The 12949-nt window shown below is 30.1% G+C and overlaps 1 protein-coding gene across 1 annotated transcript; it reads left to right on the forward strand.

Moving 5' to 3' along the window:
- Positions 1-236: 236 nt before the first annotated feature.
- On the forward strand, positions 237-6613 carry LOC115880949 (vascular endothelial growth factor receptor 1-like; the record flags this gene model as incomplete). Its single annotated transcript, XM_030898287.1, is given in 7 exon segments — positions 237-396; positions 457-560; positions 624-774; positions 3855-4079; positions 4571-4739; positions 6053-6147; positions 6291-6613. Coding segments are annotated over 7 exon segments (1068 nt in total). The 3' UTR covers positions 6599-6613.
- Between the last annotated feature and the right edge of the window lie 6336 nt (positions 6614-12949).

Genomic DNA, 12949 nt, shown 5'->3' on the forward strand with positions numbered 1-12949 from the left:
TGTGTTATGTTAATTAAAAAAATGATCTTTTTGCGTTGGTCTAGATTTTAAAACGTTAACAATTACACTGTGTCTAGGTGCAAGTTAACGTGTACTAAATATAAAACTTCCGTCCACGCAAAATACGTGGTACACGGTAACGTGCACTTAGACACAGCGTAACAGTTAAACAGGCATATAACCATAACTTATGATTATATGATTCGCATTTTCTATCTATCTGGTACTTATTTTAGGGAACCAAAGCAATATATGAAACCGAAAGGGTAAAATTTGAAGAAAATAAGAGTGTTTTAAGATTTCTTTCTACCGAAGTGACAGACGAGAACCAGTACACATGCAAAATATCCAACGATTTGGGTGTAGACTCCAGAGTAGGAATGCTTGTGTTTGAGAGTAAGTTATTTCGGTTTTACGAAAAGTATAAACTATTTCTAAACGTCGTTTACTTTTCAGTGAAACCTACATCACTTACCGCTTATTATTACATCATCGGAATAGTCCTAGTTTGCCTCCTCATCGCTATTATTTACATCATTTTCAGGATAAAGAAAGATAAGGTAAACTCTATAAACAAATATGTATTCTATACGATTTTCTAATAAATTGTGACAATTTTGCAGGAACTAAAAAGGAAACTGAAGAGCTTAGGTTTGGAGAACTTCCACAAAGGCAATCCTGAACAACTTAATCCTGAAATTGGTATTGGAGATCAAGCAGAACTGTTGCCCTACGACAAAAAATGGGAAGTGTCATTTGATCAATTAAAATTGGGTAAGTTTTTAATGAGTGTTATTGTAATTTTAACCCTATGGCTGATTCTTAAATTTTTCAGTTCTACAATTTTAAACTACTCTTGAAATATAAAATTCTACATTGCCTTATAATTCTATATTGCCTTATGGTTAAAACTATTTACAGTTTTATTAGACTACAAATTTAATATAATCAGATGTATTAAGAGTGTATTCCAGAGGTGTATTCCGTTGCTTACCTTGGTTATGGTTTATGTTCAGTTTCTATCGGTTTCCTGAAAGTTTTCTTATTACGGAACACGGTTCCCATACGGTTCCTGAAAAATATCGGTCATAACTGTCACCAAATTAACCAGCGCGAGAAGGCTGGTTTTTCTGGTTTTGTTTGTCAATCAATGTCAATGTGTGTATATATCAATGTCATTTATGTGACAAAAATCAAGCAAACATTGGAAGCTCGAGTGAAATTCTCATTTAATTTCTAAAATTTGTAATAATATTTTGTATTTATATCCAAAAGCAATGGAGGTAGGCAGTAAAGGTAAATAAATTTCATTAACTAAATAGAATGACTTTTTAGGACCATTTAAACTTATCATGCAGCCATTGTTTCTTAAAGTCAGGAACATTTAAAGAAAACATGAAAAACAAGACAATAAGTAATTGTGAATGTTTTGTAAGCTATAAAAATATAAATATTGATTAGATTTGTTTATTTATTATTGATCTATTTTAATATTGGACCTGCAAATCTTCATTTGAGCTGTCTAACGAGTTTAACAGTTCATTAATAAAGTACTTTTCAATATTAAACTCCATTGAAAAGAAGAAGCAAATGTAAAAGTAGAGAATAGGTACATTAAATATGCATAAAAGATAAATTTTATAACAGAGGCAGAGATAGAGGTATTGAAATTTAGAAAACATCAACATTTCCAATATTTTACCCCATGATTTTACCAAACCATTCCATAGCAAACCGATGTCTTTCAGGAACCGCTCTTTGCTGTAGTTTTACCGGTCTGGTTCGCCTGGTTTTGCAACAGAATACAGAAGTTTTAAAATCTATTTAATGTTCAATAATTGACATTTTTCAAGAGTAGTTTTTAGATTGAGAACGTTGGAAAGAGTTTGAGCACAATTTTAATTTGAATATTGAATTATTTTGGAAACCTTTTTTTAATATACAGGGTTGTGTATAAGATCCTTCCGTCGAAATGGGCTTAATCAGAAATATTCACTTTTCAAATGACTGGCGAAAAAACTGCACACGCACGTAGAATACTCCTAAATATTATCTAATAATAATTTTGCTGCTTTTTTATATGTTCAATTACTTATCTAGAGAGACTTTAAGCATATAATTAAAATATTTTTTAAACAAATTTTCAATTTTTTGTTTTTTTTTTCTAGAAGGTTTTATAGCCAATACTAGCTTATTATATCTGCATATTTTGAGGAGTTTTATATCATTAAAACAGAGTTTTCTGTATAATGAGCATAACTTAAAGTTTCTCTAATATTTGCTATAAAGCTTTTAATATTTTTGTTGTTAATTATTCAACTAATAGATATATTTTCAATTGAATTAAACCTATATTATAAATATTTAATTATTAACAACATAGTTAAATAAAAATTTCTTTTTTAAATTAAGTTAGTTTTATTTTCAAAGATTTGTGAGACTAAATTTAACAGTCCTGTTTGCATTTTTGCACCATTTCTTTGAAGGCAAAAATATAATCAAAGGTTTTAATTGTGTTTTACTAAAAAAAGAATTTATATAAATACAGGGTGCTACAAATTTGAGGTACGAGCATTTGTAGCACCCTGTTGTTAAATTGGGGCAAAGTTGCGCTTTGGGATGTTCACCAAGATTTCATCAAAAAAGTTTTAAAAATTTCAAGGATTGCTGAGTTTTTTGGAAAAGACGGATTTTTTTGAAAATAGATTTTATTTTTTTCTGTCGTTACTTTTTTAAAAATCAAATAACTAATTGCACATTTTCATAGCCACTTTATCAGGGATATCTGATGGTATTTTTAGATTTTCAAATTAGCTGATGATTTGTGAGATACAGAGGCCAACTTATTTTTTTTAAATACGGACCTGCATTTTTTATTTGAAGTTTTGAAAGAACTCGGTCTCCTGAGTACAATGATATGCCACACTTAATACTTTTTTTGTTTTGGGTACCTTAACGACAACAAAACTATTTAACTTATTATTTAAAATAATTTCAAGTTCGACTCTGGTTTTTTAAAGTATTTAATCTGATTATATTCACCGCAACAATATTGATCAGCGCTAATTAACATTGAATAAGAACAAATCGAGCCAATTGGAAGATTCAAATAAATAATATCCAGGTCAGCAATTTAAAGATATTATTTTTACCTTTTTTATTGTGAATTTGAAATATCAGTGTGCGATCTAATAATATGCATAATATGAAACGTAGTTATTGTAAATAAATCAACTTCTATAAACTCGTTTCTAATGCTCTACATGTTCGAAAGGGTTGCCACCCTCCCTATTGCACAAATTTATTTTTCATTCAATTTTATTTATGGCTCTTCTCTTTGAACTTTCTTCTTATACTTCCGAATGCATTTTGTACTCTTTATTGTAATTGTTTAGATGTATTGTATTTCACTTTTACAAATGACGTCAAGTAATGTCCCCCTGCTATTTGGCGATAGATGGAGGAACCTCGCTGGCCATTATACTGCTCTACCATTTCCAACCCATCTTCCGGGGAATAATTTGACTGTTTATATTCTATTATATTTATTTATATTATTTATTTTATATTATTTTTTATTATTTTATTGCATTGACTCGTTGTTAATGTTTGTGTGTTCGAAAGCTTATCAATATTGTAACGATGAATAGATTAAATATTTAAAAAAACATAGCCGAACTTGAAATTAGTTTAAATAAATTGTGTGACTTTAACCCCTTGTTTCTACGAAACAAAGCAGAATCAGATCTATTTTAACATAAAAATAAATTTTATTTTTACGTAAGGGAATCTCGAGCACATGTTTTTTAAAACACCCTGCAAATTTATTACAAAACTAACCGCCTTGTTTTAAGGTAAACAATTAGGGTCAGGGGCTTTCGGTGTAGTCGTGAAAGCCGAAGCGAAAAAATTAATACCGGGAGAAGAAAAGTCAATCGTAGCCGTGAAAATGGTGAAGAAAAATGCCGACGAAACGTACATCCGAGCTCTGGCTTCGGAATTGAAGATAATGGTCCACTTGGGGAAGCACGTCAATGTGGTCAATTTACTGGGGGCGTGTACAAAGAACGTTGCAAATAGTAAGTTTGTATATTTTATTCTGTAACAGCAGTATTGCAAAAAGTATTGATTTTTTACTAATTTTGATATATTATGTATATTATTGTATAATTGTAGCATAAATAATAATACTTTGTGGGAAGTATTTGATACTGACACAAGAATCTGTATTTTATTATTACTATTCGTATAAATAGAGGTATAGATGGCCCTCGTAGTTCGTTTTTGTGAGTAACCTTTGTTGCCACTACAGAATTTTATTCAGCGCCATTTTATTTCTAAGGCGAAAGTGAAAACATCTTTTTGTTACATTTTGGCGCCCAACGTGGGGCAATAAAAATATTTTTCACACTGTATTTCTTTAAATAACCAGTCTTCCGAATCTGTCTGTTACAATATATATATTTATACATACATTGTTTACGTCTATACATTAATTTGATTATTAATTAACATTGAGATGTGATTAAATAATAATTATTAAAAACACTAATGGACTTATATTTTTTAGAGGAACTACTTGTAATTGTCGAGTTCTGCCGATACGGAAATTTGCAAAACTATCTCTTCAAACACCGCGAATCCTTCATCAACCAAGTCGATCATACCACTGGAAAGGTTGATTACAACATAGGTTCCCATGTTTTGGACAGAATGTACTCGATATCTAGCGATAATGGGTAAGTGTACATCTAGCTAACCATTTTATGTACAAAGTTTGAATGTTTTGCTTTGGAAAAATTTATTGAAATTTTATATTATACGGGGTGGTCCGAAAGGTATTCCGGAAACTTCGGCAGCATATTCTGCAGATAAAAATAAGTAAAAAAGTTCGTATGGCGTATATACTAAAAAGCTTAGTTTCGGAGATACTGGGTATAGAAGTTTCATTTTTATTTCGATTTTTTCCAAATAATTTATGAAGTAACGTAAATATTTGGATGAAACTTGGTGTCTGGGAGTGTTTTGACACAAGAAATTTGATTTTGATGTCAATATGGCTCCTATTTATAGAGGGCGCCACCTACATATTTTTTAACTGGTTTTAAGTGTAATAACGTTTAGATTGTACCTGTTTAAAAGTACTGAGTAAGAAAATATATATTTTTTACGTAAAAAAGGTCTCGAAAAAAATCGAATCGCTACGAGTAATGCTTCTCGAGATATTTGGAATCAAAATTATCAATAACTAGCATCAATGACATAAATTAATCATGTCGATTAAATAGTTATTAGACTGAAATCTTAAACTTGAAATGTTTTTGTGTCAAAAGTTCCACAGAAACTATTTTATCATCATTTCTTCGCAGAAAAATTTATGATTAATTTAAAAAAAATAAAAATTTGCCGAATTTATTATTTCAATCAAATAACTACTCTACTCAACGAGTTTATTTTTTGTCAATAATGACATGTATTGACTATTTCCATTTAAAATATCTTGAGAACGGTTGCTCGTAGCGAATTTTACCGAGAGACATTTTTTACGTAAAAAGTCACGGAAGTGTATATTTTTTCACTCAGTACTTTTATACAGGTACGGATAAAAAGTTATTACTCTTCATAACAGTTAAAACACATGTAGGTGGCGCTCCCTACAAACAGGAGTCATATTGACTTGAAAATCAAATTTCTCATGTCAAAAAACTCCCAGACACCAATATTCATCCAAATATTGACGTTACTTCAGAAATTACTTGGAAAAAATCGAAATGAAAATGAAACTTCTACACCCTGTATCTCCGAAACTAAGCATTTGTATCTCCGAAACTAAGCATTTTAGGACATACGTTTATACGAACTTTTTTACTTATTTTTATCTGCAGAATATGCTGCCGAAATTTCCGGAATACAGTTCGGACCACCCTGTATATTTCTCTTCTAAATATTTTCTGGTTTAAACAAACAGCAACTTAACAAAGGCCTCCTCAATATTAATAACATTTAAAAATAAAAATACTGCTCTTGCACACAGTTGCTTTATTTATTTCAGAAGCACAATAACTACTCCATATTCTATGCAAGACTACAGAGAGAAAGAAAGAAATGGAGCACTGAACTCAGCAACTACGCAAGTGACATCTTTAGGTAAAATTATAACATATGTATATTAAATTGGTTTTAATTTTAATAAGTGTATTTTAATAATGTTTTCTATCTAAAGTAGATAGATGGTATTATTCTATTTGGTACAGACAAATAATTCTTCTGGCTTTATTACGTCTTTTTAGGAGAGGACCAAGTAACTTTGAGCAACAACAGTATCCAACCGGAATGGAGAACCAACTACAGAGGAGATTACAGGGGCAACGTAAAGCCAGTCTGCACCAAAGACTTGCTGACTTGGTCGTTCCAGATAGCGCGTGGTATGGAGTACTTGGCTTCCAGGAAAGTGATGCACGGCGACTTGGCAGCCAGAAACATTTTGCTAGCGGACAACAACATTGTGAAAATATGCGACTTTGGCTTGGCCAAGACAATGTACAAAGACAATAATTACAAGAAGAAAGGAAATGTAAGAAAACATATAGGAAAATAAACATAAGTTGGCGTGCACGTCACAAAATATTTGACGGATGCACGTTGCAATGTTGCCACGGCTGCTTTTTTTACTTTGACTTTTAAAAAGTGTCAAATAAAATTCGCAATTTTGTCACCCATTTTTCACTTAATTTTAAACACAATATACAGGGTGGCGCACCTCTCATTCGCCTCGGTTGATTATACGAAAACGGAAAGATGCAGAAACAAAATATTTTATGGTATATGTGGGGAGGCAATGTGGGCACAATTTAAAATTATTTTGAAATATGCAGGGTATTTCAGAACTAAGATCATACCAAAGTTATATTTTCTTAGCAGGCACCCGGTATTATTATATCATTTTGGATTCTTGGACACAAAAGGCATTTATTATAAGGGTTAAATATGTTTTAAAATCTTTGGTTTTGAGATATTTAAAAGATATTTAAATATGCGCTACAATAGAATAGGTTACCAATACCCTGTACGTTACTCTTCAGAATTAATTATTGTGCTGAGTTTAAAGATAGAGAAATAAACTTTACTGAATATTTTATTGCTTCCTTAAATTTATACCGGAGTACCACTTACTGATCTATTTTAAATATTTATTATACATAAAAACTTTAATGTAATACCCTATATTTCTTGACATAAATCGAAACAAATTCATTGCTCTTTCAAACTATATTAGGATTTTTTTTTTTTTTTTTTTTTTTTTTTTTTTGAATAATAAATAATAAAAAGCTATTTTTCAATAAAATATGGCAAAAAATATATCTATATATAAAATAATCTTCTAAAGATTTGAACTTCTAAAAATATTTTTTTTTATCTACCAAAAAAGTATTGCAAGCTTAATAGGCAAAATTTTTAAAACAACGAAGAAAAGCTGTTTTATATTTTAGAAAGCTTGACTTGGAATGTTGAACAGCCTTCAAATGGACAGGATACAGCAAGAACGGACAACAGATGGACCACAAAGATTACAGCATGGTATCCACGAGGAATTAAGAGACCTAGAAGAAGACCAAACCTGAGATGAGACCATGATATTAGGAAATTAGCAGGGATAACTTGGGCCCGCATGGCCAACAATAATCAACAATGTGCCCAACTACAAAGAGAGTATGTAAGGGAGGCTACACCATAATTGGAAACGGTTGAATAAGCTGAAAATGATGATGATGATATTCTTCATTTCATAGCCAACGTTGACGTCGTTTTTTTTTCGATCATACGGTAGTTGTTAACTTAATAGTCCGTCCGTAGAGTAGTAAATTTCGGTAATAAAACGAAAATCGAAAAAATACGAATCTTTTGTTGCGCGTATTTGGAGTTTGGACAATAAAACGAGAGGTTTTCCAAAGCCGTAAAGAGAGCTCGCATGTTCTTTAAACCGGAGACGTGACGTCAAAGTTTTTACAGCATCTTGAACGATCCCTTGCCGACCTAATGCGGCTTTTTCCGGGGACCGGAATTAACATAAAAGTTGCGGCGTAATCTTGGCCGCGAATTAAAAAAGTTTTTCGGTTAAGTCGGACCACTTTTTACGTTCGTTTTGATAGTTTGACATTTGCTATGACAGCCTTTTATATATTCGCTTTGTCGGTTTTTCATTTATTTTCTTTTTACAAGGAACTCTAAATCATAATTTTTAGGATTATGGCAAGAGCCTGTAATGTTTCATTTCTTAACAAGAAAATAAACGAAAAGTTTTGAAAAAATATCTATTTTATTTCATTAATAATGTTATATGGTATATACAGTATGTTCCCGGATTGTCTATACAATCAAGAGAAAATTTTTTATTATTGACATTTTCAAAAAAATACATTTTTCATAAAAATGTTTGCTTGTTCTAAAATGGTTAATCCCGTTTATACTTTTTCAAATTTCTATACCATTTTAGAGAAAATTAAAAAAAAACATAAAAATATGGTTTTAAGTTCTAAAATCAAAAGGCTTTGATTCATGCTTTGATAGATTTTTATTGTTAGAGTTTTAATTAACGTCATAGTTTTTTCTGCTTTAAAATGTCAATAAAGTACAAAATTTATTTACTTCAATGCTACGGAAAGGGTGATAATAGTTATCGGGAAATGTGATACTTTAATAACACCAAAAAAGATGACGTTAATCAAAATTATTAATAACCATCTATCAAAGAATGAAATCGAAATTATATTACCATAAAATCGCCTTTTGATTTTTACGACTTTTATACTCTTTAGAATAAATTCAATCATGTTTTTATCTAAATTTCCTCTAAAACGGTATAGAAATTTGGAAAATTATAAACGGGTTTAACCATTTTAGAACAAGCAAACATTTTTTGAAGAATGTATTTTTCTCAAAATGTCAATAACAAAAAAGTTTTTCATCTTGTAAACACAATCTGGGGATATATTGTATATAAATAAGAATATTATAAAATTATATATTATAAAAATTGAAATAATGAGGGGAAATATACAAAAAAAACGAAAAATTAATCTCTTAAGTTATTTGACTAAGTTAAATAACTGTAGTATAGAATTTTTAAAAGGAAAGTCCTATATTCTTTTCAATTTTTCTCTTGAATTAGAACAAAATTTGGCAGGAACCCTCGATCTGACAAACCAAACACAGGAAATCGTAATTAAATAGCAAAGGAACTACTAAAAGGACGAGATCTAGACGATCTTGCCAACCAATCTGGCGGCACATCGTACGAATTTTACCAACAAATGGCACGAATTAGTAGTACCTTTGGTACTCAAATGCGATTTCTGCGTTAGGTTTGTCAGATCAGGAATCTAACAAAGTCTGTCTGATGATTCGGAATAAATTCCCAAAACCGGCCGTCGAATGGTCGAAATATTTTCGGTCAGATGAACTTAATGCAGAAATTAGCATACTTGTAGTGGCTAAGATCTTTTTACTCTTCTCTGAATACTATTTATTCTATATAGAACCCTATTTACTTTTAGCTCCATCTACAGATGAAAGAAGTTTGTAACTTATTTCAGTTAATTCAGTGCTTTGTGGCATTATAGGTTATGGGAAAAAGCTAGTATTTTGCGACTAAAACAGAATTCAAAAAAATAAAAAGATAAAGACAAAAAAAATAAAACAAAAAAAAAGATATAAAAATTATATGAAAATAAAAAGTGATTTTTGTAAAAAAATACAGACAATCCATTTTGCAAAAAAATTGTCTGGTTCTGTGTTAAAATATACTGGATATTATTTCAGTCCTTTGTAGTCACTGAAACAGTCACACAACATTCTAAAAAATAAAAAATAACAAAAAATAAAAAGGATAAAAAAATAAATAAAACAATAAAAAAATAAAATAAAAAATATATATATTTTTGTAAAATACTACAGACAAGCTATTTTACAAAAAAAATGACTGCTGTTGTGTCAAAACATAATGGCCATTTCCTTTTTACTTCTCTGTATATTATTTTATATTTTATAAAACCCTACTTTACTTTTAGCTCCATCTATAGTCACGTAGACGAAGCAAGCTTGATTGTAACATATTTCAGATGCATTAAATACTATTGCTATTAAAAACATAATCAATAAAAAAAATGTCTGCTTCTGTGTCAAAACATAATGGCCATTTCCTTGTTACTTCTCTGTATATTATTTTATATTTTATAAAACCCTACTTTACTTTTAGCTCCATCTATAGTCACGTAGATGAAGCAAGCTTGATTGTAACTTATTTCAGTTGCATTAAATACTATTGCTATTAAAAACATAATCAATTTAATAGATATATCTTAAGAGCGTTTATATGTAATAAATAAGCCTCCCCCCCCCTTTAGAGCTCTGTATCGATGGGCCTATAAATCATGCAAATATTCCCTCATTGTTCCCTCCAGGCCGATTTTGCTAACTACTCCGTTAAAATACAGCCTGTCATTAAAGTGTAAACCCGCCGCAAATCATTATCCTCGGTCAGGAGTATTTACCGGATAGCAATCAATTCGAAGGTCTTTTAATAGTTAAGCAATAAGGTCAGAGTTCAGACAAAGCGTGCCAAGAGTGGCAAAGCCTGAATTCTATAAATAAAGGGAATACTAAATGCCAATTCGGCGATATGCATATGCAGTACATAGTTTCAGATAGTAACACGTAATAATACTAAAATAATTCAAGCGATTGAGAACTAAATTAGAAACAGTTTCGTGGTTCATATTCTTATTCTTTGTAGAGTTCGTTATTTTGTTTAGATTTTGTTCTGAATTATTATGTTTAATAAGTATCTTAAAAAGATATTTTAAAAAAAATAAATGATATAGATCGATATTTCATATATTTTTAGAAATTCGAATATAATAATAAATAATTTAATTTTTAGCAGACCATACCAACAGGCATGTGTCTGTCTGTCTGTCTGTCCGTCTGTCTGTAACACGCTAACTCAAAAACCGCTAAACCGATTTTAACCAAATTTGGTTTACGCCCGAGAATTTGGCCATTAGTTTTTGGTAGGGGTGGGGGGTTGGTAAGGGGGTATGGGAGGGGGTTAAAAATTTAAAAAACTCCAAAATTACAGTAGCTAGCGAAACGCGGTTTTCAATTTAAGATTAGGAATAATATTTGCAACAAAATTTGTAATAACTTCAAAATCAGTCAAAGTCGCATTTTTTGAGATAAAAAAAATTGGAAAAATTCCTTTTCTTTGAAACTAAAGGAACTGCCTACCAACTTTTTATTAACATATTTTAGTATGGGCGGATTATCAACCTTTCCACAGCATTAAACTAAATATATTTTGTGCTTCTTTAACATTTTAAAACAGCAAAATATTACATTAATTAAAATTCTATCAATAAAAATCGAAACGAAATTATATTACCATAGAAACGTGTTTTGATTTTTAGGATTTTTTTGGGTCAATCATATTTTCATGTTCTTTTTAGTTTTGTCCTAAACGATATGGAAATTTGGAAAAGTATAAACGAGATTGACCATTTTAGAACAATCAGTTTTTTTGATCAAATATACATTTTTCTTAGAATGTCAATAATAAAATATTTTTCCTATTGTAAGGATAATCAGAGCTCATACTGTATATGTACTAAAAAAATTTTAAAATTCTTAAACGCTGCTTATATTTAAAAGAAACATATTTTGACATAAATTAGAACATGTAATTGTGCATATCTGATATTTAACATGCAAATTGTAGCAAGCAAGCCCAGCTTTATAAAAATTAATTTTTTATTTGCATATTTCCTCTAGAGATAAAACTATATGAATATTTATATAAATTTTTAGGATTCCTGAAAATGAATATTTACTTTTAAAATATATAAATGTTTACAAATATTTCAAAAACTATATCTAACCTTAATCAGTTAGACTATGCTTCGATATTGGTAATGATAAACTAATTGAAGTTGTTGCAATAGTGCAAATACAAAACCAAAACCAAGCCTCCATGGTCTTGGTCTTGGTCTTGCTACAAGTCTCCCATTGCAAAGTTTGCACTTTTTATAGATATTAACTAGAAGAAAATATTGAAAATAAATTCAAGTAATTTAAAGCAAATGAAAACTTTAAAATCAAAATGCGAGCTTTAAACAAAGGCAGTATTGGTTTAATAAACAAATTATTATTCCATATTAAATACTAGTAATACATCAACAAATTCTGTGAAAATTTGAAATAACTAAATTGAAAAAAAGCGGGTCTAGTAAAATAATGTCTTGTTGAATTTTCTCCGTATAATACCAGATTGAGTCTTAAATAGGTGCAAATATTTTAGGAGTAGTATATTTTGACCCCTGGAATGCCTATGAGGTTTTTTTGCGATTTTTTTTTAATTTAGAATTTTTTTACCATTAGCTAAAAACATAATTTCTTGATAATACACTTGCGTGCATAGAAATCGGCCCAAGGCAAATCTATTTGTCAGATTAAGAAAAAATATATGCTGTTTGAAAGACAATTTCATATTCTTTGAAAATAGGTTGGAGATATTAATTTGTATTTTAGTTCCTTTGGATTAAAATTATTAAATTAATGCATGAAAGAAATTATCGTTTTTTATTACTAAGAGGTATGTTATTATTTATTTAGTTATTTATGGACAATTAAGTAAACTAAATTTTCAATAATGGGTATGACCCCCTCTTGCTCTAACAACATCTCTCATATGATTTGGCATAGATTCAATCAAGTTTGATATTGTTTCTTGCGGGATGTTAAGCCACTCTTTCTCTACTGCAACAATAAGCTCTGGGATAGAGGTTGGGGCTCTGCGTCTAGCACGAATTCTTCGTTTTAGCTCATCCCATAAATGTTCTATCGGGTTTAAGTCTGGACTGCATGCTGGCCATTCCATAACCCGAAAACCGAGTTC

This window comes from Sitophilus oryzae, unplaced genomic scaffold (genome assembly GCF_002938485.1).
Source record: "Sitophilus oryzae breed Bouriz unplaced genomic scaffold, Soryzae_2.0 scaffold_1667_pilon_pilon, whole genome shotgun sequence".
Classification (NCBI taxonomy): Eukaryota; Metazoa; Arthropoda; class Insecta; order Coleoptera; family Curculionidae; genus Sitophilus; species Sitophilus oryzae.